Here is a 27,720-nt window from a genome sequence, read left to right as displayed (position 1 = left end):
ACCTCTGCGGTCGTATAAAGCTACGCCCTGCGGAGCATCTGGTTCAATATGTTGAAGTTTTAAAAAAATATCTCAATCAGCACCTTTCAGTTAAAATGACTTCATATCTGGTAAGCAGCTAAGAAGTGAAGAGTTGTTAAGTGTGAGAGCTTCTGGATCTGTCGGATACAAATTTTCTGTTTACCCATGTTGTTAATTATGAGCCAGGGAATACTTAGAACAAAAAAAAATTTGCAACTACTTGTTTATGTCAATTTGAAAGTTAAATATATTATCGTGAATGAATAAGTATTCATATAGGGACTTGTGGTGCCCCTCATATTACAGGTTAATTCCTTTCCTGTTGTGAGTTGCAATTTATGATTAAACATCCTAAAGAACCAATGTACACCAGTTGAAAGACAAAGTTGTCTTTATCAACATCTTATCAGTTTTTGCTGTTTTTGGCATAGATCTTTAACATTAAAGCAGTAATTAGAGTAGATCTGAAATTGGTGAAGGATCAGCAGGTCATCCCACGAAATATAAATAGTATTCAGAAAACCCATTTTGTAATGATTGCCCATAGAATGTCAATCTTTCAAAAAATGTCACTGTTTGTGTCTTTTACTTCAAAAGCTAACATAATGATAAATAAGTTGACATTATAAAAATCTATCTCATATTCAGAAATATCGGACAACCAAATCTAAAGTTATTGCCCTTTTAGTGTATTTTTTTAGGCAAATTTGGAGTTTTATGGTAAAATTATGACAGATGATGAGAAATATTGCAAGCAAGAGTTACCAGAATATGTAGATTGAAAAATATGTCAGCTGGACATAAATCGTCCATTGACCGCAAATAGGAATTACTGCCTTTGAATTATGATTTTTATACGACCGCAAAAATTTTAATTTTTCGTCGTACATTGCTATCACGTTGGCGTCGTCGTCTGCTTTGTCGTCGTCTTGCGTCGTCGTCATCGTCGTCCGAATACTTTTAGTCTTCGCACTCTAACTTTAGTAAAAGTGAATAGAAATCTATGAAATTTTGACACAAGGTTTATGACCACAAAAGGAAGGTTGGGATTGATTTTGGGAGTTTTGGTCCCAACATTTTAGGAATTAGGGGCCAAAAAGGGCCCAAATAAGCATTTTCTTGGTTTTCGCACTATAACTTTAGTTTAAGTGAATAGAAATCTATGAAATTTTGACACACGGTTTATGACCACAAAAGGAAGGTTGGGATTGTTTTGGGAGTTTAGGTCCCAACATTTTAGGAATTAGGGGCCAAATAAGGGCCCAAATAAGCATTATTCTTGGTTTTCGCACCATAACTTAAGTATAAGTAAATAGAAATCTATGAAATTTAAACACAAGGTTTATGACCATAAAAGGAAGGTTGGGTTTGATTTTGGGAGTTTTGGTCCCAACAGTTTAGGAATAAGGGGCCCAAAGGGTCCCAAAATTGAACTTTGTTTGATTTCATCAAAAATTGAAAAATTGGGGTTCTTTGATATGCTAAATCTAACTGTGTATGTAGATTCTTAATTTTTGGTCCCGTTTTTCAAATTGGTCTACATTAAGGTCCAAAGGGTCCAAAATTAAACTTAGTTTGATTTTAACAAAAATTGAATCCTTGGGGTTCTTTGATATGTTGAATCTAAAAATGTACTTAGATTTTTTATTATTGGCCCAGTTTTCAAGTTGGTCCAAATCGGGGTCCAAAATTGAACTTTGTTTGATTTCATCAAAAATTGAATAATTGGGGTTCTTTGATATGCCAAATCTAACTGTGTATGTAGATTCTTAATTTTTGGTCCCGTTTTCAAATTGGTCTACATTAAAGTCCAAAGGGTCCAAAATTAAACTGAATTTGATTTTAACAAAAATTGAATTCTTGGGCTTTTTTGATATGCTGAATCCAAACATGTACTTAGATTTTTGTTTATGGGCCCAGTTTTCAAGTTGGTTCAAATCAGGATCCAAAATTATTACTTCTTTTGTTATTTTTTGTTACCGAAACTAAATTTATTAGAGAGAATCTATTATTGACCCTTATAACGCTAAAGTAACCATTTTATGCAGAAACTTAACAGAGAAATTGTTTTATTAAAAAAGATGTTCAGCAAAATAAGTGCTACAAATAAATCAACACAACTAAAATCATCATGTGAACCCTTATACTCGTTTTGGAGGAACCAAAGATAGATAAACTGTAAACAGTTAAAATGTTCATTAAAATATGACCTACAGAAAAGTCAGCATGTACAAAATCATCAATAGGCCATACTTTGGAGAAATTGCCATTGAAAGTTGAGTTTTTATATGACCGCAAAAATTGAAAATTTTTTGGTCGTATATTGGTATCACGTTGGCGTTGTCTTCTGCGTCGTCGCCGTCCGAATACTTTAAGTTTTCGCACTCTAACTTTAGTAAAAGTGAATAGAAATCTATGAAATTTTAACACAAGGTTTATGACCACAAAAGTAAGGTTGGGATTGATTTTGGGAGTTTTGGTCCCAACGTTTTAGGAACTAGGGGCCAAAAAGGGCCCAAATAAGCATTTTCTTGGTTTTCGCACTATAACTTTAGTTTAAGTGAATAGAAATCTATGAGATTTTGACACAAGGTTTATTACCACAAAAGAAAGGTTGGGATTGATTTTGGGAGTTTGGGTTTCAATAGCTTAGGAATTAGGGGCCAAAAAAGGGCCCAAATAAGCATTATTCTTGGTTTTCGCACAATAACTTTAGTATAAGTAAATAGAAATCAATGAAATTTAAACACAAGGTTTATGACCACAAAAGGAAGGTTGGGATCGATTTTGGGAGTTGAGTTCCCAACAGTTTAGGAATAAGGGGCCAAAAGGGGCCCAAATAAGCATTTTTCTTGGTTTTCGCACCATAACTTTAATATAAGTAAATAGAAATCTATGAAATTTAAACACAAGGTTTTTGACCATAAAAGGAAGTTTGGGATTGATTTTTGGGAGTTTTGGTCCAAACAGTTTAGGAATAAGGGGCCCAAAGAGTCCAAAATTAAACTTTGTTTGATTTCATCAAAAACTGAATAATTGGGGTTCTTTGATATGCCGAATCTAACTGTGTATGTAGATTCTTAATTTTTGGTCCTGTTTTCAAATTGGTCTACATTAGGATCCAAAGGGTCCAAAATTTAACAAAAATTGAATCCTTGGGGTTCTTTGATATGCTGAATCTAAAAATGTACTTAGATTTTTGATTGTTGGTCCAGTTTTCAAGTTGGTTAAAATGGGGGTCCAAAATTAAACTTTGTTTGATTCATCAAAAATTGAATAATTAGGGTTCTTTGATGTGCCAAATCTAACTCTGTATGTAGATTCTTAATTTTTGGTCCTGTTTTCAAATTGGTCTACATCAAAGTCCAAAGGGTCAAAAATTAAACTAAGTTTGATCTTAACAAAAATTGAATTCTTGGGCTTCTTTGATATGCTGAATCTAAACATGTACTTAGATTTTTGATTATGGGCCCAGTTTTCAAGTTGGTCCAAATCAGGATCCAAAATTATTATATTAAGTATTGTGCAATAGCAAGAAATCTTCAATTGCACAGTATTGTGCAATAGCAAGAAATAATTGCAAGAAATCTTCAATTGCACAGTATTGCGCAATAGCAAGAAATTTTCAATTGGAGTTATCTTTCTTTGTCCAGAATAGTAGTTGAATCAACTTAAATCATTGTTTTATACAATATACAATGTATATTCACTTTTACTACCAACTGATAAATTAAAACAATCTTTACCATTCAGTGATAACAAGCACTTTTTTTACATTTTAATATTTTATGATGTATTTAAATGAGTAGTTATTGTTGCAAACTCCATTAGAAATTTGAATTGAGATCAGTTTTGGAATAAGGGAAAGGGGGATGTGAAAAAAAATGGGGGGGGGGGGGGGGGGGTGGTCAATTTTTCTCATTTCAGATTTCATAGATATAAAGACATTTTTTTAAGAGGATTAATATTCAACAACATAGTGAATTGCTCAGAGGCAAAACAAAAAAATTAAGTTCATTAGACCACATTCATTCTGTGTCAGAAACCTATGCTGTGTCAACTTTTTAATCACAATCCAAATTTAGAGCTGAATCCAGCTTGAATGTTGTGTCCATACTTGCCCCAACCGTTCAGGGTTCAACCTCTGCGGTCGTATAAAGCTGCGCCCTGCGGAGCATCTGGTTACTTATTTGTTTAAATAAGGAATTATTTCGAAAACTTTTATGGTTAAGTAAGATCTGGACACAGAACAAATGATCATCAATACAAGATTTCCAAATGAGAAAACATAGCTGCTTGCAATAAAAGTCACGATATAACAAGTATAAAAATATTCTTTATTTACCATTGAGGTTAGCCATTCAAATGCTTGGGAGCCTCTTCTCCGAACATGAATGATGAATGATCGATTTAAGAATTTTTGTTGGTATTGGAGATACTTAATTTGTGGCGCGGATTATAAGAATTTTCTTTTCGTATTGTGTCACTCTGAATTTTGAATTGATTTTTCATCTCTTTGTGATGATTTTTAATGGGTCTTTTTTTTCATAGAGAAACATTTCTATGTTGGGTCTGTATGCATATGTTTGCAGTAATGAACTTCGTTCTTCATTTGACACATACTGGTTTGTTTTGATTGTCTTTTGTTATCAACGAAATATTCAATTTGACCATATAGGTAAAATGGAAAATTTTCCGTCGACCGATGCAGATGATGGATTCGCACACATCACACCCTTCAATTTGAGAATCAACTAATTTGTTTATAAAAATAAACGTTATAATTACAATAAAAAGCCAACTTTTTTTTAACAAAAACAATAGTACCATTTTAAACATCCGAATCTCCGTAAAAGTGGTATATAAAATCAAGTTAGTGATGGCATACTTTAGCCTTTCTAGATAGCATACGGAAAATGTTTTAGAATAAACTTTGCATACCACGATGTCTGCCAATATATATGAAGAAAATAGTTAGTATAAACGTCTTTGGTATAAACTGTAACGCTTATAAAGTCTCATAAAACAGATAAGAACAAGCATCCCATGTGTTCATAAATACATATTTTAAATCGATTATTTATTGCCTATTGACTTTTATCTGATTTCATGCATCTATGCATTTTTGGACTCTCAGTAGAAAGTGGTCTCACTCGAAATCATACCCCATGTCCTGATTTTTCATATATGTTGTGTTGACTATGTTTACCGATAGGAAGTCCTGTTCCTTTATAGATTTATGATTTAGAATTCCAAGGATGTTTACCGTTCAAATCCTTGAGAATACTTAGTGCAGGTTTCATTTACATGAAATGTATATTTGATTGATCGTATTTTGTATAGACTCAAACATACATGGACACATGAAGCATGCGACATTAGAGTGTACTTATTCTTAATGAATTATGTTGTAATGCTATGTATTTTCCATAAATCCCCACCATATGTTGCAGAAATTCTATTTTATTTCACAACTTAATCCAGAAAAATTTCCCTTAATTTTGTGAGTATGAAACTTGTAGATAAAGTAGTGTTATTTGTGTTTGGAGCAGTTCTCGTTGCATATATTGTATATGTTTATGATAAGAATACAAAACTTGGAAGTCAGCAGTCTTTGAGAGTACCGTTACTTAAAGACAAACTAATTTGGAAGCCACAGGATGTAGTATTGAAAAGAGCGCCACAGGATGCAGTATTGAAAAGAGCTGTCGATGCTCTGAAAGTCCAACATCCAATAAAGCCAAATATTACAAAGGCTCTGGTTCTGAAGAATCCGGCTCCGCAATCCTTTTTGTCTGATAAGATATTACAAGATGGATTGAAGGTCAGCTTTATAAGAAATAAACTACAGGTGAATATTGTAGAAGAAAATGAAAAAGGTACGTTATTTAAAAATTTCATACAAGAGCTTTCTGTTATAACTCATTTAGGTCGATTTTAGAAACCTTGCTGTATTTTATATTGCCGATTTTGGTGTATATGCCAGATCTTTGACCAGTCGTTTCTGTATATTTATTCACAACATGAGTATAGACTCATCATTTGTTTGAAGCTTCATGCACCTCGAGAGTGTAATATTCATTGAAGTAAGATATGATATCTCTGAACTATGTCTATCTTTCAACTAGTGTTTTGGTATGGTGCTGTCACATTTAGGCCGTATTTTCTTTTATTAATGTCCTTAATTGCAAAAAAAATCGATATCAGTGCAATACGTATTGGTTGTCACGTTTCATTTTGAGTGAAAAATTGTAAATTTCACGTTTAGTTGATAACCAGTGTAGAATATTTCAGGAAAGTAGTCCTGGAGACCCTCCATCTTGATTCCAACCCACTACGTGTTGGCCAAATATAAACATGTTTTGTATATTCCCTTATATATATATAACTGATCAATTTGTTTAGTCATTTTGAAATTACTTGGTTAAAAAATGTTATAAATTGGTGTCTTGTTTTTTCAGCACTGGTTTACTGGCTATCAATGGCTAAGTATAAGATGATAAAGATGACCGGCAATACCCTGGTAAGTAATGTTTTATATAACTGTAAAACTTGAAGACACCGTGATTCAGATAATGATGTATCACTTACTGGAATACATGTAGAAGTTTGAAAAATGCCTGGCAATTGATTGAATGTTTTTTTTCAATGCTATGTAAGCACAGTTTGGTGTTTAAAGAACGAAGACAACAGTAGCATGCATTAAAGGAGATGAATTGAAGAAAAGACTACTAAACACAACTAAGAAAAGTATTCATTCTAATTCTAATCAGTTTCACAGACACTAAACACACGTTTGGATTGACAATAAAAAATAAAATGGTGTTTATGAATATTTGTCTTTTTTCTGTCTTTTTTTCCATTGCTGTTTCTATTGTCTGTTAATTTTATGTTTCAGATATTATTCAGCAACCAATTAGATATGTCTGTCCCTCCTTATTTCCAACATTTTCCTTTCCATAGAGTGCCTCAGAACGACAAGGAAATGCTTTACGTATTGCAGAGTGGAGGAACATTTCTCATGGTGAGTACCAGACTGTCTCGTTTTTATGATGGAAACAGCATACGATTATATTATGTCTCCCTTTTATCCTTCAAATAAAATCCCACTGCTTACGCTATGATAAAGTTAATTAAACATGGACTGTTCGTGGGGGTAGACTTGATCGACACTTATAGTTAAACATGAAATGACACACTTGCTATGATCTGAAACACTGTTATTAAAAAAAATATATGCAATCTTACACATACCTTATTATCTGAAAAGTCAAAACGAATTCTGTGAAAAAAATTATTGATTAGGTCAAAATAATTGATACGAATTATTTTACTGATTTATTTTTCAGAAAGCTATTTTAACTGGAATTATCAAAAGAATAATTTGGATACGACCCTCGTGGATTAAAAAACCGTCCTCGGCAGCATATTCGAAACAATTGTTGGGAATCGGAATGATCAAAACGAAAACTAGGATAAGTTACTGTACTTGTCAATTAAATAAATGCATCATTCAAGGATCTAATAAGGCAACCACGCAATGCCACCTGAAGATGAATGTGCTTGTTGAAAACTTGAAGGAGACGGCGTATCAGAAAAAATCAATGGAAAAAAATTGGTTGCCACAAGCTGATATTTTATTGCATATTGATAGCACATATTTCGGATACATATCACCATCTGCTATGTTGTCCAAAATGATCCCAGACGGTAAAGTTCTGGAGAAAATTGATAATTTGTCAAAGAAATTATTCTGTCCGAAATCCATTCCGGACGAAATATACATAGATCGACTAATGTTGAAGGCTATAGAATATTCTTTAATAGAAAAGGAATGTGCAAAGAATAATACTAAAAAGATCAAAACTGGACCGTTCGCAAAATGTGTTGGTGTTAAAAAGGCTAATTTTAAAATGGATGAAGAAATTTATAAATTTTTTAAGCGTAAACTAGTTGACACTGAGATTCCATATTTATGTTCAAAATATACACACTTTGTTGATTTCCTTATCAAAGAAATGTCGACAAGTCTAACTCAGAGGAGAATACCACAACTAGGGATTCTAAAACTAACTGGATTTTGTTTATCTACTACCGTTAAAGCACCAGGACAATTTGGTCTTTGCAAAGGATCAAAAGCTTTCGGACAAACCACAAAATTTATGCCGTCCCACAGACCAACAATGAAGGAGATAAAAGCTAAAATTGACTTATTACGACCCTTTTTAAAACGACTTCCTGTCAAAAGTGTGAAGACAATTACGTTTTGTCGAAATGTTAGACACGGATATGCACCACGTTTGTTCTTACCACTCATTGAAACAAGTCTGCTCAAATCATTTAATATATCTTTCCCTCGTTTTACATTAAACTATGACAGACATATATTGGGACACAAACAGGGTTGGTTCTATCGAACTTATCTAAAGGATACATTATAATGTTTTGGGTATCTGTAATAAACAATTTGTACTTATGTTACATGCTACACGCGAATTCTAATTGTCTCGAATGATTTGGTGACTGAGTTTTGATATTGCCCAAATGAAAGCGCACTTCGAATCAGTGTCTTTATTCATCGTCGTAAAGATTCAGCTTTTCGCTGACAGACATTCTTGATAAATCAGCAGCAAATAATCAAATTAGCCATTTGAAGACCTTTAATACCCTTCCGTAGCACCTGAGATCAGCCCCAGTTTTTGGTGGGGTTCGTGTTGCTTAGTCTTCATTTTTCTATGTTGTGTTTTGTGAACTATTGGTTGTCTGTTTGTCTTTTCTTTTTAAGCCATGGCGTTGTCAATTTGTTTTCTATATATGAGTTTGAATGTTCCTCTGGTATCTTTCGCCCCTCCTTTAAAGCAGATCATTTTCAATTGATGATTTTTGTTGCATGGGTGGATATAAAGATTTATTAATCCTATAATATTACTTATTTTTATCGAGGCCGTCAAGTCGATGTTGATATTAGTCTTTCTTTGGTTGATAAACACTGAATCCACCTTATAAAAAGTAATTTAAAAGTATTTTCTATATGCCATATTATATCTGTTTTATTTAAAATTTTACTGCACCATATCTCCTATTCGAACTTCAATTCGATCGATGCTGTCGTTGTTATGGATGTGTGATTGGTAAAAAAAAAATCATCATGTAATGTCATCAGACAATGATTGCTTTTTCATACCTCGTCCATGAAAAAATTCAATTCAATATTCCTGTAAATGATTGATTGTTGGTTGCTTAATGTCCAGTGGCAAATATTTCATGCATGTTTAAGACGAACGATAGAAGGAAAAAAACAGAAATTTAGAATATAGTTCAAACAACGGTACCATTTTGTTTTTAGTACACAATTTCAATTATAAAATTCATATAAAACATGTCAGTCAACCTGGGACTTTTATATTATAATAGTTGGGACTATTATATTATAATAGTACAAGGTTCAACCAATAAAATGATCTAAAAGTGCATAATATTTCTATGCATTACATCATTTTGTTTTAGGAAACATAAAACACACAAAAAATATCAGAAAAAGAGGGATTAAAACGCCGTTGTTCTAACAAAGACATATACATAACTTATATTCTTAGAAATATTATAGAATAATTATATTGACACCATCAAAGATCAAAACTCTCTATATATTATATGATTTCTTAAAAAAAAAAAGGACCAAAGTCAACTTGATGATCGTAAATTAGCTATGTAAACAGCTACAAAAAAAGAATGAAAACAAACAATAAATTTATCTCGCAATACTACAAAACATGAATACAATGTTTTATTTAAATTGTATGTATCGGTGTCAAAATTCAATACAACATTGTTATATGTCTCTGTATTCATGAAAGCCAAAGTAATTTAATCTGAATGTGAGCAGGTGTCGCAGTTTCAATTAAATCAATAAAATTGTATTGCCTTCAACATTTCTGTTCACCTCGGTAGATAATTTACAGATGTTGTTTAGTTTGATTTTTATTTCATTCCATCAAACTGTCTTTAATGTCTTTTTATCAAACGGGAAACTAGTTTCTATAAATAACCCGTTGGTGCCTCTGTTAGGATTCCATCAGGAGAAGATAACTCTAAAGAAACAGTTTGATCTTCCTGTTGATGTTTCACCTGACCAGCTGACATGTACATATTGTAATGTTGTTCAACGTGTGACTATATTAATTAATATTCCGTTGTATGGTGCAGTCAACACTTTAGAATGCCATGACACATAGATTATCGCATTCACCTAAGTAAATGACTTTTCGAAGAATGAAAGTAATTTGTAGGAGAACCATACTAGGTAACATAGCTGGACTTGCCTTTGTTGCATCTATTGTAGTGCTATACTTGTGTTTATTAAGGTATAATACAGCAAATACACATTTTGACATAAGATCTCATGATATAAAGAAGAGGTATATCAGAGGTGAACCACTGCAGATCAAAGTTCCTTGGAAGAAGCTGCTACACGCAAATGTCTACCATGGAAAAGGAGGTAACTGGTCCAGAAGAACTGGTCCAAACTCACCATTGAGTTTGTTTGTAGTAGAAGAACATCATGAAGGTACATGTATATGTGATATATCATTATGCCAGTTATAATTATTAAGATAAAGTGGTATACAAGTCAATTAATTCCCAGTTGTGTCATAATTATGTCCAGAGTGATTTTCTGATGTGGCTTCCAAAAACAGAATCCTTTAAAAAAAAGTGTAAGATAAATCAACTACATGTACAACACATGTTAAACAAAAGGAAAAAGGTATGAAGATAAAGATGTCACAAAGGGGGGCTCAATGGAAGTCTTATTGCTCAACATCTGTGTGTAGAGTATATAGCCTAAAAAAATTACATGTACATTGTATAATATGTCAAGGGATCCAAATAAACCATTGTATAAAAATTAAAAGACACATGTACACATGTATAATCAATATCAATATCTTTGACTTATCTGTTCAAATAAAGTAGTAGTGCCCAAGGGTGTTTTAAAGTCTAGCTAGGTCTATTTAATAAATTAAGTCCAACAGAATTTTGTGGTTGAAACACACAATTTAAATACTGATACACAAGGAATATGTACATTGTACAGATTGACTTGTATTGCAGATCCAAAATTTGACCAATTGGACTAAAAGTTTGCATTAATTTGTTCTTAAGGTTCATACATGTACAAATGTATTCATGAAATATTGGCCACTGGATGTTAAACATAATAACATATGATGATTCACATGATTATAAATGATTCTTTCAGTCATTTGTCACTTAATTCAGCATTTAGGTTTTATTTACCCATTATCAAATATTTTATTTCATTAACATGATTAATGATTTTTTTAATCTTTTATACCGCTTGGTTTTTGAACATTGTTGAAGGTGTACAGTGTCCTATATTAAAGAGTATTTGTCATTTTAGTCAATTTGTCTCATTGCTAATCACTATGTTCTCCTCAGTATTTTTAAATATATGTAGCCCCATTGATTTGAAATACAGGAGGTTACACCACGGAAAAACAATCGATTGTGGAGCTAATGTAAGGGCAGATTAATCTAAGTTGTACATGTAGTTTGATTGATTGTTGGTTGTTTAACATTATTAAAGTGGCAAATATTTCATGCATGTTCAAGACTAATCATGCTAATCCAGAAAGAATAAACCTACAAATGTAACAACTGCTAATATTGACAACTTTTTACTTGAATGTACATGTATTTTAATGCCCCACCTACGATAGTAGAGGGGCATTATGTTTTCTGGTCTGTGCCTCCGTTCGTCCGTCCTCTTCAGGTTAAAGTTTTTGGTCACGGTAGTTTTTGAAGAAGTTGAAGTCCAATCAACTTGAAACTTAGTACACTTGTTCCCCATGATATGATCTTTCTGATTTTAATGCCAAATTATAGTTTTGACCCCAATTTCATGGTCCACTGAACATAAAAAATGATAGTGCGAAGTTCAGGTTAAAGTTTTTGGTCAAGGTAGTTTTTGATGAAGTTAAAGTTACATCAACTTGAAACTTAGTACACATGTTCCCTATGATATGATCTTTCTAATTTTAATTCCAAATTAAAGTTTTGACCCCAATTTCACGGTCCACTGAACATAGAAAATGATTGTGCGAGTGGGGCATTCGTGTACTATGGACACATTCTTGTTAAGTCTTCTATTTATTTCCTTTATCCTTTTTAATATGCAAACAACAAAGTTTTAAAAATTATTATGAAGTTTTGGTTTTGCTCCTTGTTGAAGAACTTACATTGTCCTATAGTCTTTACTGTATATTTGTCTCATTGTCAATTACAATGTTCTCTTAAGAGTTTTCAAGCTTATTAGAAATATGCAAGTACATGTTTATTTTTCACATGTATGTATTAAGCTTACAAAAGCCTTACATAGATTATGTGTATAATTGTATTCATTATTTCAGTTATACCTTATTGGTTTGATGCTGCTAATGCTAAAGCAATATCTCAACATGGCAATACCTTGGTAAGTACTGCACTTTTTGTATACGACTGCAAAAATTAAAGAAAATTAATTGTTCTTTAATATAGGGGTTTATGTGTAGTACCAAGACACTTTGATTTCAACCAGATACATATACATAATTATGTATATCTGATTTTATTAAAAAATTACACAAGAAATTCTTACAATGATGGCAGAAAATTGAATATTGTGAAAGTTACTTTTAGTTCAAATATCAGAAAGTGTATACGTATGTACAAGTGGAGAAGAATAAAACAGCTGGACTCAAGTGAACTTACTTTTTTTTGTGCCTACATAGCTAAATATAAACATTGCTATATATACATGTACTTTCTGTCCTACATGTACATCTTGTTGATATTAATATTTTGACATTGCACATGGTCATGTTTTTAAAAAAAAATTATTACTCTAAATTCAGAAATTATTGTGATGTTTTTATTATTGCAAATAATGCAACAGGGTTATAATCACAATAGTTTGTAGTTGCATTTCAACATTTTTATTAAGAATTAAACATGAATTTTCTCAATATTGCAAACATGAAAATCGCATTTTAGTCTAAAACGACAAAATCACAATGATAAATACCAGAAATAATTTCTGAATTTACTGTATGATGTTTTTACACTAAACCCTTTAGATGTGTGCTGATTTATTTTAGTCTGGAAACACAATTTATTAATTAGTTGAAATTGGTTTTGATCTACATTTTTGATGCTTTCATTTAGTATTACTGTTAGAATTTTGCAGAAAAAAAAGTCTGAATCCAATTCTTTGAAGTATTGATAATTAGTTGTCTGATAAAAATAACTTATAAGAACAATTTTTTTTTAAAGAATACTTAAAAACTTGTATCTTTTCTTACAAGTAAGGGTATGAAGAAATCATATGGTTTGAGATATTTTAACCTGATAAAAAAGACCAGACTTCACTTACTAGGATCTGAAAACCTCTGTTCTACTTTCCATAGGCGGATCCAGGGGGGGGGGGGCCTGGGGGGCCCGGGCCCCCCCTTTCGTGGGAAAAATTTGGTTTATTATATGGGTATACATTTACAATTAATTCTCCATAGGCCGTAATGGTAACGTTTTCCTCCATTGCTCAGTCCATATCGTTTACTTGAACATGTATGATGGCTCATATCGAAGCTGATACATTTATACATGTCTGGTTAAATTTTCGGGGTGGCAAGTGAGATTACTTTTTTCGCAAATTGCTGGACCCCGGAAGATGGTGAAAAATGTCACTCTCCTCATGAAATAATCCCAAAATTCTGATCATAAAATTCAATAAAAAAATTGTCCTTTCTAATAATTTATTTCAGGTCAAATCTACATCTTTCTTTTCTCATCACATCAGCTCTATAAAACAGTTCTTATTGTTCATTTATGTCCATTTTTAAAATCACAGCATCCACAATTGTATGGCGGACTAATATTTTTTTTTAATTACGTCATCTGAGTTCCTCATCTCAAGGTCTATTAGGGATCCTGACCCATATTAGGGAATCATTGAAGCATGACTGGAGCGGGCCCCCCTTAGGAAAAGTTCTGGATCCGCCACTGCTTTCTGTTTTTAAGTACTGTAAATTCAGAAATTATTGCGATGTTTTTATTATTTAGGAAAATGTGACAGGCTGTTAATCACAATAATTTAATAACTCGCATTTTAATTTTTATACGACCGCAAAAATTGAAAATTTTTAGTCGTATAATATTGGTATCACGTTGGCGTCGTCGTTGTCGTAGTCCGAAGACTTTTGGTTTTCGCACTATAACTTTAGTTTAAGTAAATAGAAATCTATGAATTTAAACACAAGGTTTATGACCTCAAAAGGAAGGTTGGGATTGATTTTGGAAGTTTTGGTCCCAACAGTTTGGGCATTAGGGGCCAAAAAGGGCCCAAATAAGCATTTTCTTGGTTTTCGCACTATAACTTTAGTTTAAGTAAATAGAAATCTATGAAATTTAACACAAGTTTTATGATCGATGACCATAAAAGGAAGGTTGGGATTGATTTTGGGAGTTTTGGTCCCAAAAGTTTAGGAATTAGGGGCCAAAAAAGGGCCCAAATAAGCATTATTCATGGTTTTCGTACAGTAACTTTAGTATAAGTTAATAGAAATCAATGAAATTTAAACACAAGGTTTATGAACACAAAAGGAAGGTTGGGATTGATTTTGGGAGTTGAAATCCCAACAGTTTAGGAATTAGGGGCCAAAATAAGCATTTTTCTTGGTTTTGGCACCATAACTTTAGTATAAGTAAATAGAAATCCATGAAATTTAAACACAAGGTTTATGACCATGAAAGGAAGGTTGGGATTAATTCTGGGAGTGTTTTCCTAACAGTTTAGGAATAAGGGGCCCAAAGGGTCCAAAATTAAACTTTGTTTGATTTCATCAAAATTTTTGAAAAATTGAATAATTGGGGCTCTTTCATATGCCGAATCTAACTTGTATGTAGATTCTTAATTTTTTATCCCGTTTTCAAATTGGTCTACATTAAGATCCAAAGGGTCCAAAATTAAACTTAGTTTGATTTTAACAAAAAATGAATCCTTGGGGTTCTTTGATATGCTGAATCGAAATAGATTTTTGATTATTGGCCCAGTTTTCAAGTTGGTCCAAATCGGGGTCCAAAATTAAACTTTGTTTGATTTCATCAAAAATTGAATAATTGGGGCTCTTTGATATGCCAAATCTAACTGTGTATGTAGTTTCCTAATTTTTGGTCCCGTTTTCAAATTGGTCTACATTAAAGTCCAAAGGGTCCAAAATTAAACTAAGTTTGATTTTGACAAAAAATGAATCAGTTAGGTTCTTTGATATGCTGACAACAGTTTAGGAATTAGGGGCCAAAAAGGGACCCAAATAAGCATTTTTCTTGGTTTTCGCACCATAACGTTAGTATAAGTAAATAGAAATCTATGAAATTTAAACACAAGGTTTATGACCATAAAAGGAAGATTGGTATTGATTTTGGGAGTTTTGGTCCCAACATAATAAGGGGCCCAAAGGGTCCAAAATTAAACTTTGGTTGATTTCATCAAAATTAAATAATTGGGGTTCTTTGATATGCCGAATCTAACTGTCATGACTGTGTATGTAGATTCTTAACTTTTGGTCCCGTTTTCAAATTGGTCTACATTAAGGTCCAAAGGGTCCAAAATGAAACTTAGTTTGATTTTGACAAAAAATGAATCAGTTAGGTTCTTTGATATGCTGAATCTAAAAATGTACTTAGATTCTTGATTATTGGCCCAGTTTTCAAGTTGGTCCAAATCGGGGTCCAAAATTAAACTTTGTTTGATTTCATCAAAAATTGAATAAATGGGGTTCTTTGATATACCAAATCTAACTGTGTATGTAGATTCTTCATTTTTGGTCCTGTTTTCAAATTGGTCTACACTAAAGTCCAAAGGGTCCAAAATTAAACTTAGTCTGATTTTAACAAAAATTGAAATCTTGGGGTTCTTTGATATCATGGATATGCTGAATCCAAAAATGTACTTAGATTTTTTATTATGGGCCCAGTTTTCAAGTTGGTCCAAATCAGGATCTAAAATTATTATATTAAGTATTGTGCAATAGCAAGTCTTTTCAATTGCACAGTATTGCACAATGGCAAGAAATATCTAATTGCACAGTATTGTGAAATAGCAAATTTTTTTTTAATTAGAGTTATCTTTCTTTGTCCAGAATAGTAAGCAAGAAATATCTAATTGCAAAATATTGTGCAATAGCAAGATTTTTTTTTAATTGGAGTTATCTCTTTGTTATATACAATATACAATGTATATTCACTTTTTACTACCAACTGATAAATTAAAATAATCTTTACCATTCAGTGATAACAAGCAGTTTTTTTACATTTTTTTATTTTATGATGTATTTAAATGAGTAGTTATTGTTGCAAACTCCATTAGAAATTTTAATTGAGATTAGTTTTGGAATAAGGGAAAGGGGGATGTGATTAAAAAAATTGGGTTCAAGTTTTCTCATTTGAAATTTCATCAATAAAAAAGAAAATTTCTTCAAACATTTTTTTGAGAGGATTAATATTCAACAGCATAGTGAATTGCTCTAAGAGAAAACAAAAATTTTAAGTTCATTAGAACACATTCATTCTGTGTCAGAAACTTATGCTGTGTCAACTATTTAATCACAATCCAAATTTAGAGCTGAATCCAGCTTGAATGTTGTGTCCATACTTGCCCCAACCGTTCAGGGTTCAACCTCTGCGGTCGTATAAAGCTACGCCCTGCGGAGCATCTGGTTGATTATGGGCCCAGTTTTCAAGTTGGTCCAAATCAGGATCCAAATTATTATAATAAGTATTGTGCAATAGCAAGAAATTTTCAATTGCACAGTATTCAGCAATAGAAAGAAATCTTCAATTGCACAATACTCAGTATATACTCAGTATTGTGCAATAGCAAGAAATTTTCTATTGCACAGTATTGCACAATAGCAAGAAATCTACAATTGCACAGTATTGTGCAATAGCAAGTATTTTCAATTGCACAGTATTGCGCAATAGCAAGAAATAACTTATTGCACAATATTGCGCAATAACAAGAAATTTTCAATTGGAGTTATCTTTCTTTGTCCAGAATAGTAGTTGAATCAACTTAAATCATTGTTTTATACATTATACAATGTATATTTAGTTTTACTACCAACTGATAAATTAAAACAATCATTACCATTCAGTGATAACAAGCACTTTTTTTACATTTTGATATTATATGATGTATTTAAATGAGTAGTTATTGTTGCAAACTCCATTAGAAATTTGAATTGAGATCAGTTTTGGAATAAGGGAAAGGGGATATGAAAAAAAATTGGGTGGGGGGGGGGGGGTAAATTTTTCTCATTTCAGATTTCATAAATAAAAAGAAAATTTCTTCAAACATTTTTTTGAGAGGATAAATATTCAACAGCATAGTGAATTGCTCAAAGGCAGAAAACAAATTTTAAGTTTATTAGACCACATTCATTCTGTGTCAGAAACCTAAGCTGTGTCAACTATTTAATCACAATCCAAATTTAGAGCTGAATCCAGCTTGAATGTTGTGTCCATACTTTCCCCAACCGTACAGGGTTTAACCTCTGCGGTCGTATAAATCTGTGCCCTGCGGAGCATCTGGTTTTATATGAATTAAACAGGATTTTTTCTCAATATCTCAAAAATAAAAATCACTTTTAAGTCTATAATGACAAATTGTCCATAATTTACAGTATGCTGATGTAATAATCACCAGAACAAAAAGTAGAACCGAGTTCTGTTAAATCATTGCAGTTTAGGACACAGGATATGTACTAGTATTTTAATCAGATTGCAGATACTTATGAATGCAACTCCAATGTTTGAAGATATGTAATAGCATTTAACCATTTTTAGCTTCTAAGTTTTACAGGCTTTGTATACTGTGGTGGTAAGATAAGAACATTTTTATATTTTTTATAGATTCACATTGACGGACATGATGATATGGCACCACCTTCACATTTTCCAGACTATCCAACATTTAGATGGCCCAAAACAAGACAAGACTTCAAGTTACTAATGCAAAGGAATGATGTCTTTATAATTGTAAGTTTATTTATGCCATGGCTAAATAGCATTTATAGGGTATCAAGTTTCACAATTGTCTTTAAAATGATACAATGTCCATACATCACAAAAAGTTTCAATAATTTTATCCATATATGTTACCTAAGGTAGTAATCTTTCAGACTTTATCTTTTGGTTCCCTCTTACTTTTTTTTCATAATATAAAACTAAATGTTTTATATTATGATATGGATATTATAAAAGCTTTCATGTTATGCAAAAAATCTGTTGACTAGCATGACCTGAAATTCAGAATCGATAAATGAAACATTTCTGATGCAAGAATTTACAAGCTATAAAAAAAGATTTCATCAGTGCAACAGATGGCTTGACACCTGATATATTTTTATCAATTTTTACTTTTTTTCACTTTAATCCAATTTTTAGTACTCAGTAATGACTAACTGTCTTTCATTACTAATGACTTTTATTTTTAGATTGTGACATAACAGAATAATAAGACAAACCTTTGATTTTACTGTAATGGCAACAGTAATGATGCAATTTATTGAATTAATAATACTTTATCAAATCAATGGCTATATGTTTTACCTAATGTCTATTTAAAGTCTTACTACAGCATAACATTACTTAAATATATGTTTAAATATTTATTCATAGCATTACAGCTGTTGAGGAGATTAAACTGTTTCTGTCAAATTCTGTAATAGTGATTCAATAATGGGATTTACATTTAGTTCTGACAATTTTAATGTCCCTGCTATGATAATATGGGGAAAAGGGGGGGGGGGGGGGGGGGGGGGGGGGGTTAAGGTTTTGTATTAAGATAGTACATTGTTTTCACTAAGTTACTTGTATATGAAATATCATACTCATCATGTTACCTAATCAAGTTATTACTTCAAAATAAGTAATAGTAAAAGTTCAATGATAAGTTAATATTGATTATTAAAAGACCTCCGAACAAAAAGGGATGTTCAGATCCCCAAGCCTGAAGGGCCAGGGGATTTGAACAGCCCTTTTTGTGAGGAGGTCTTTTAATGTCAATATTAACTTAATCATTGAACTTTTACTGACTTACAAACCGTCAAAAACATAAGAAAAGTACACAAAAAGCACTTGCAGAAACCCAATTCCCCTGAATTGGACGAGTCATTGGACGAGTCTAAATATGTTCAACTTAAATGATAGTTAAACAGTACTCAGACTGATATGTTCAATTAACAGTTACCAAATTGCAATGGAAACGGCCAATTAAATGCAGAACATCATTTAATTATTTATTTATTATAAATTTGTTATAGCATTGAAATAACACCAAATGATAGTTTTACAAACTTAGGGGGTACATTCAATTTTTGAATCCAACTTTTCGAAATAACGATTTCTTATTTAATATAATGAGGCAATCAAAACCCTATACAGACCTCATTTATAACTGACCAATGAATAGTCTGCACAACAACGTCTTTTTATATATATTTGATGTTTTTAATCTGTCAGTAATCATGAAAAAGTTCGTAAAGACCAGTGCTCTCGGACATAAAACTTTACTCAGTACTCCCAAGTACAAAATAAGTGCTCGAAACACAAAATCCAGTATTTTGATTGGTTGATTCTTGAGTCTGAGTACAAAAATCGTTCTCGAAAGTTTTATGACCGCAAGGCCTGGCCTTGAAGGCATAAAACTTTGCTCAGTGCTCGGAGCACAAAAATCATGCTCAAAACATGAAATCCAGTAATTTGATTGGTTGATTCTTGAGTCTGAGTACAAAAATCGTTCTCGAAAGTTTTATGACCGCAAGGCCTGATCTTTGAAAAACAGTAAGTAAATTCTTCCGACAATTAAATATTTAAACTGCTTGTTTCAGAACTTATAATCGAACAGACCTAGATGTATAAGGTCCCTCACAATATCCATCCTGTAAATGTTCATTTTGATTCTGTAATTTTCCAACACTACGTTATATTAGGTAATTAGTGTTGTCTGTTCAGTCCAATCAGTTAATAGATTTTTTTTTTTCATGCAAACTTTAATGAATAAAATGGTATTAAAAAACCTAAATGTAGCATATATAGCATCAACTAGGTTCCACTGGTCCAATCAAAACGTGTTGAGTTGAGATATTTTCGCATGTTAAATGTATTATATGAAAACAAACTCCTTCATTCTAGTCGACCATTATTCCTTTTTCGTGTCTAAATGAAGAAAAAAACCCTGAAAAAACTTTTACCTTTCTTAATTTTATCATTGCCTGACAAAAAAATCATATGTTATAAATCGTATTAAAACATAAGATAAGAAGCATAGTAAAAAATATTTAAAACTTTTCAATAAGCAGTCAGTAATGTAATAAATTGAAGGAAAAAAAACACAAAAAAAACCCATAAAAATTTAAATGGAAATTGTACATTTTAGCATTTTTCAAAATCATGGAACAATTTATGAAGTTAATTGATTGTTGTTTGCTTTGCGTCCAGTGGCAAATATTTCATGCATGTTCATCACTTTAACAAATAGATTTAAATACAATAGATAGGTCGTGCAATAGAAGGTAAACAGTGAGGTTGAACGTGAAACTTTAAAATACCACTTGAAAATGAGGGTCATATTGAAAAAGAACAGAAATTTTAACTTGCAACAGCTGGCCACATTCGGACCACTCAAATAAGAGGTACAAGAGTTTTTAATTTGCCGAAAGCGTTGTTCCATGAAATCTGCTCTGACTTCGATCATAATTGTTTACGTGTAGTTTGCAATATCATTTCACGCATCCAATTTTGGTTAGATACTTAAAGCTCGCTTTAGTAACTGTGAGAATTTTGTTAAACTGTAATGTTTATTGTATCCGATTTTTATACGCCCGTCAAAATTTTGACGGGATGTATTATGGTATACAAATGTCCGGTGTCCGTCCGTCTGTCTGTCTGTCCATCTGTCCGGCGTAAACATGTCGCACCGTAACTTGAGAACGACTTATCCAAATTTCATGAAACTTAATATAGTTGTTTCTTATGATGGTCAAATGATCTGTATACTTTTTGGTAAAAATAAGATTTAAACTTTTTGAGTTACGGCACTTTGTAACTAAAACAGGGGTGTGTGTTTTTTCACATGTCGCACCGTATCTCAAAAACGTTTCTTGATTATTACTTAAAACTTTACATACTTCTTAGTTATATTAATCTTAATATCTGTATACTTTTTGGTGATGATTCAAAATTTCATTTTTGAGTTTTTGAGTATTTTGTAAAAAAGGGGGAGGTTTTTTTTACATGTCGCGCCGTATCTCAAAAAACGATTTATGATTATTGCTTAAAACTTTACACACTTCTTTGTTATATTAATCTAAAGATCTGTATACTTTTTGGTGATGATTCAAAATTTCATTTTTGAGTTATTGAGTATTTTGTACGAAAGGGGGAGGGTTTTTGTCGAGCCTGCAACTTTTGTTGCAGAAAGCTCGACATAGGGATAGTGATCCGGCGGCGGCGGCTACGGCGGCGGCGGCGGTGTTAGCTCACTTCTTAAAAGCTTTATATTTCAGAAGGTGGAAGACCTGGATGCTTCATACTTTGTATATAGATGCTTCATGTTACGAAGTTTCCGTCAGTCACATGTCCAATGTCCCTGACCTCATTTTCATGGTTCAGTGACCACTTGAAAAAAAAGTTCAAATTTTTTGTAATGTTGAATTCTCTCTTATTATAAGTAATAGGATAACTATATTTGGTATGTGCGTACCTTGCAAGGTCCTCATGTCTGTCAGACAGTTTTCACTTGACCTCGACCTCATTTCATGGATCAGTGATCAAGGTTAAGTTTTGGTGGTCAAGTCCATATCTCAGATACTATAAGCAATAGGGCTAGTATATTCGGTGTATGGAAGGACTGTAAGGTGTACATGTCCAACTGGCAGGTGTCATCTGACCTTGACCTCATTTTCATGGTTCAGTGGTTATAGTTAAATTTTTGTGTTTTGGTCTGTTTTTCTCATACTATATGCAATAGGTCTACTATATTTGTTGTATGGAATGATGGTAAGGTGTACATGTCTAGCGGGCAGATGTCATGTGACCTTGACCTCATTTTCATGGTTCAGTGGTCAAAGTTAAGTTTTTGAGTTTTGGTCTTTTTATCTAATACTGTATGCCATAGGTCAACTATATTTGGTGTATGGAAATATTTTATGATCTTTATGTCAGTCGCGCAGGTTTTATTTGACGGTGACCTCATTTTCACGGTTCATTGCACAGTGTTAAGTTTTTGTGTTTTGGTCTATTTTTCTTAAACTATAAGTAATGGGTTAACTATATATGTTGTATAGAAGCATTGTTAGCGGTACATGTCTGCCTGGCATGGTTCATCTGACCTTGACCTCATTTTCAAGGTTCATTGGTCTTTGTTTAGTTATCTTGGTTAATGTTAAGTTTATGAGACAGTTGTAATAAAACTAAGCTTTATACTTAGGACTATCAACATAATATCAATGATTAGTATAGAAGGCGAGACATTTCAGCGTGTGCACTCTTGTTTTACATGTCGTGCCGTATCTCAAAAACGATTTATGATTATTGCTTAAAACTTTACACACTTCTTTGTTATATTAATCTTAAGATCTGTATACTTTTTGGTGATGACTCAAAATTTATTTTTGAGTTATTGAGTGTTTTGTAAAAAAGGGGAGGTTTTTTTTTACATGTCGCGCCGTATCTCAAAAACAATTTATGATTATTGCTTGAAACTGTACACACTTCTTTGTTATACTAATTTAAAGATCTGTATACTTTTTGGTTTGATTCAAAATTTTATTTTAGTGATATATATTTGTAAAAAAAACCCAGGGTGGGGAGTTTCACATGTCCCGCCGTGTCTCAAAAACAATAAATGGTTATTGCTTAAAACTTCCTCAGAAAGTCAAACTATTTATGATTATTGCATAAAACTTCCACAGAAGACGTCGGGCGTATCATGCGCACATGGCGCAGCTGTTTATTTTGGTATGATATTCTGTACTACCACACTCCTGATTAGTCTCGTGTCAAGGTGTTCGCCTCGAGAGCGAGGAGTCGTTTGTTCGAATCCCGACCGGGTCAAACACAAATACGTTAAAATTGGTATTTGTTAATTCAACGCTAAACATAATAAAGTAAGAGCACAGACTGGTCGACTCAGAGTCGAAAATGTGTCTGGGTCGGGTGATTTTACTGCGAACTTATATCTTGTCAAATAACACGTTTAAAAAAAAAACGACTCAGCGTGTCAAGTCTAGTAAAAAACGGGGTTAATACTCATATCATATTTACATGTTATCGTCCCGAATATTCATTTTATTTGCCGCTGGTCGTCATCCATTATCATCATTAATTTACCGCTATATTATACAGTGAAGTGTTTTTCTTCTCATGGTTTATAGTACAACTTCTTAAATTCACCGATCAAAATTAAAATTGGGCAGGTGAAATATTTCAGCCAAACACTTCTTGTGATTGTTGGGATACCTTTGACGGTAAATAATATTAAATCAAATGTGCCTTTCGGGATATATAATATTTGACAGTAAATATTATTGAATTAACTCCGTATAACTATTATTTAGTCATGAGGCGGTTTTGAACTTTTAATTCTGTATACGCATCTTTCTATAAAAACTGAATGTTGAATCTTAATGTTTTGATTTGTCGGTGTCTTTGGGTTGCTCTCGCATAAATGTATACCTTTATCTCCTTTTATTCAAAACAAAATGATTCACTTGGTTATAGAGATATTGCCTTGTCTGGGCCTCTCCTGTCCCACAGTATACCCTTGCCTTGGGTGTGTTCGTTTGGCTTATCGGATATATAAATGTGCAACTTTGTCCGATCGAAGTAGAAATGTTTATCTTATGACTGGTGTAGTGAGAACTTCACGCTATCTATACGTTAAAAACATTAGAGGGAAATACAATCTATGCACGAGTTGAATGATTGAAATGTGTAACAACAAGAAAGGTTGGCTAAATCTTTTCAAATAATTAGCTTGGCTGATTTTAACACCTTTTTTGCCACTTTTGCAAGGACAATTGTAAATGATTTTTTTTCAACAAAATCGATTAGCATGACAATCTAAACTGGAAAACAATATCTGTACGCTTCAATATAAGAGTTATTGCCACTGAATGAAGATTGTTTTTCTTTTTCTGTTCTAATCCCTTTTCCTATTAGTTTTGCTGGAAATGATACATTTGTAACCCTGATGTGCACTACGACAACGTTTTTTAATGTTTAAAAAAAATTTAAATGCAACGAGAAAAATGATGGAAGAAATGCTTAGATTTTCGCTTTAAAATGCAAATGAAAATAAAATTGGAATATATAAAAATAGGAAAACTGTTTGAGACAATTATCAACTGAAGACAAATGATTATACATCAATAAATGAAGCTGATTAATTAATTGCTCCATTAATATCCCGTTGCAAATATGTCATGCATATTCAAGACAAGTGGATCAACCTGAAGCAAATAATTACAATTTTAGAGTGGCACTTTTTACAATAAGGCAGAGCATTCGATTGAGGTAAATCGTATGCCGTAATAGAATACAGTTAATAACAATCAATAACGGCCCCTATAAGGCAGCAACCATTTGATTTTCTGGGGGGGGGGCTATGGATTTTTTTGGAAAAAAAAGTTTGTTTCCAGTTTTGGGAGAAAAAAATTGTTTGTTTCACCCTCAGCTGCCACTATATGTGATGCTAAAATTGAAAGAAAAAAATTGTTTTCGACTTCTCGCCAAAAAAATACATTGTTTATTGTCGAAGGCGAAAAAAAAAGTTTGTCCAGAAAACAATCCATAGCCCCCCCCCCCCCCCCCCCCCCCCAGAAAATCAAATGGTTGCTGCCTAAGTAAATGAGATATGAACTGTTTTTGTAAATAAATTCCTATTGCAGCCAACATCTCCTGGTTTGAAACGGGTTAGTATTTCCCCTAACATACTGTTTGATTATTGACCGTTGATATTGAAGCAACCAAAAGCATGTTGAATCAAAAAATTTCTAAAATTGTCAATTATGGTATTTTGCTGGGTGTTTACCCTATTCTATTTCAGACCCCCTGAATTTAAGAGGGTGTATCTAATTAGTCATGCCCGATTAACTTTTAGTAAATTGAACCTCAATTGAAGGTAGCACAATACAAAGATTTTTTCACTCCCAATCAGACAACTTTAAACTGATGTAATTCATTTCATCCTTCTTTATATTTTATAAATGAGGTACCAAAAGAAAGAAGAAAGATTAATCTTTCAAATTGTGATAATTTCATTATGACATAATTATTACATAATTAATTATTATGTAATTAGTTGCTATATTGTGATGTCCACACTTGAATGAATTTAGCGTCTTTGTTCTTCATAGCATCCAAAAATGTGTTATAGATTCTTGTACAACACAGCTTGACCTCCAAAACTGTGTCTCAGATTTCCAAAAACATCAATAGAACAAATTTTATACCAATTAAATTTAGTGGTCTCTTATGATGTTGCAAACTTCATTGAAGATTTATGAGAGAATAAAATACAATAGGAAAAATCTGAGACACAGTTTTGTAGATCAAACTGAGTTGTGCAAGAATCTATAAAATATTTTTGGATGCTATGAATAACAAAGAAGCTAAATTCATTCAAGTATGGACATTCAAAATATGGCAACTAATTACATAACAATCAATTACCGGTATGTAATAATTGTCATAATGAAATTATCACAATTTGAAAGATTAATCCTTCTTCTTTCTTTTGGTACCTCATTTATAAAATTTAAAGAAAGATGAGTGGAATTACATCAGTTTAAAGATGTTTGATTGGGGATGAAAAATCTTTGTATTGTGCTACCTTAAAGACCTACACCGGTTAAATAAGTTCGAAGTACAATAAGTAGACAATAGAAATCCTCTTGGAAATGAGATCGTCCCAGGTTTCTTAGATAATTATTTTGCGCTGAATAACAATGAAAAATGCACGAGCAGGTTTGTAAGTCATGAGATGCATGCATGTCATACTTGTTACACAGATCTTGTAAAATCATCAAATCAATATGGGTGTTTAGTATGGTCAACTACAATAGAGGAGACATTATGTATCCCAATTCTAATTACTTCACAAATATTTTCAGGAAGCCATTATATCTGGACTGATAAAAAGAGTAATTTGGATATGGCCAGAATGGGACAAAAAGAATCATAATTCGTCATATTCTGTCCAACACCATCAGATTGGAATAGCTAACATAAAGAGGGAGGATAATACTCAGTATCAGGTTTTCTGTATGTGTGAATTCAAACAAAAATCTTCCCGTTACAATTGCTTCTATGCAGATTATGAAAGCGAAAGCGATAATATGACTGTTGTTTCCATACCAAAAAGTAAATGTCGAATACAAAGAACCTTTACTTATGAAGAAATACAAGAAAATGTTGCTGTAAAATATGTGAATAACGCAAAATGGCTTTTAAATAATGAGGAGATTATTCTTGATTTGGACGAGGATTACTATGGATGTGTTTACGCATCTCAGCCTCTTCTTGACTTAGGAGTGAAGGAAGTGGAGCTGGAACACATAAACAATTATTTAAATAAACTTATATGTCCAAAATCTCTTGCTCAAGAAAGATATGTAGACAATATATTGACAACAGCTTTAGACTTTTTTAGACGATTTTATACTTGTCAAAACCCAAAACAGCCAGTTGCAATGAACAAAAATTGTCCGAAGTTAGCAAAAATTACGTCTGATGTTAATACATATCTACAGAAAATTTTATGGCAAAATAAAAAGATTCATCTCTGCTCAAAACAACACCATGCTTTTAAATACGCCATCAGTGAAATCATACACTCTTTTCAAAAATTAAATAATAAGCAATTGAAAGCCATGCAAAGAGTTGGCTTTTGTTTAAATACATCTCCAAAGACTTACAAATTCACATTTCCACCAGAGTATGGCATATGTATGGGAGCTAATACTCCTTCAGATTCCTCAGTTTTAATACATAATCCTACAAGAAAAGAGATAGCAGAAAGAACAGCAACATTACAGAATATTTTTAAATCTTTAAAGACCAAATCCGTCAAATTTGTGACTATATGCAGATCATCACGTGACGGCTATACTCCTAGACGATTTTTTAAACTTATAGAATCTGATATAATGGCATCACTAAATAAGACATTCAATAATAATTGTGTGGCTCATTATGATGGAGGACTATTGGGTGGGGTCAAGGGATGGATTTCAAGACCAAAAATTGTTATTAAACACTGATTCAGCAAAAGTATTGTAAAATCATTTGGCATAATATTTGTTATTGTTCTATTTTTAATGAATTTTGTATTAAATACATGTTACAATTTTATTTTTTGTGCTTTGAGATTTATACAGCTGTCATCTTAATTTGTCTACCAACTGTTCATAAATGCATGTCAATTTGTCTACCAACTGTTCATAAAGGCATATTAATTTGTCTACCAACTATTCATAAAGGCATGTTAATTTGTCTACTAACTGTTCATAAAGGCATGTTAATTTGTCAACCATCCGTTCATAAAGGCATGTTAATTTGTCTACCAACTGTTCAAAAAGG

At 32.3% G+C, this 27,720-nt stretch overlaps 2 protein-coding genes across 2 annotated transcripts; both read left to right on the top strand.

Moving 5' to 3' along the window:
• Window positions 1-5,156: 5,156 nt before the first annotated feature.
• On the top strand, window positions 5,157-8,536 carry LOC139488065 (uncharacterized). The gene is made up of 4 exons (XM_071273405.1): window positions 5,157-5,900; window positions 6,483-6,544; window positions 6,920-7,045; window positions 7,371-8,536. The coding sequence occupies exons 1-4, from the start codon at window positions 5,531-5,533 to the stop codon at window positions 8,460-8,462; spliced, it is 1,650 nt and encodes a 549-aa protein (XP_071129506.1). The 5' UTR covers window positions 5,157-5,530; the 3' UTR covers window positions 8,463-8,536.
• Window positions 8,537-9,924: 1,388 nt separating this feature from the next.
• Window positions 9,925-27,492, top strand: LOC139488054 (UPF0489 protein C5orf22 homolog). The gene is made up of 4 exons (XM_071273378.1): window positions 9,925-10,588; window positions 12,453-12,514; window positions 17,989-18,114; window positions 26,253-27,492. Exons 1-4 carry the CDS (start codon window positions 10,279-10,281, stop codon window positions 27,399-27,401), a joined length of 1,647 nt encoding a protein of 548 aa, XP_071129479.1. The 5' UTR covers window positions 9,925-10,278; the 3' UTR covers window positions 27,402-27,492.
• The last annotated feature ends 228 nt before the right edge of the window (window positions 27,493-27,720 follow it).

Source organism: Mytilus edulis, chromosome 9, assembly GCF_963676685.1.
Source record: "Mytilus edulis chromosome 9, xbMytEdul2.2, whole genome shotgun sequence".
Lineage (NCBI taxonomy): Eukaryota > Metazoa > Mollusca > Bivalvia > Mytilida > Mytilidae > Mytilus > Mytilus edulis.
Note: the sequence above shows the minus strand (reverse complement) of the source record. Positions and strands in the feature narration are given on the sequence as shown.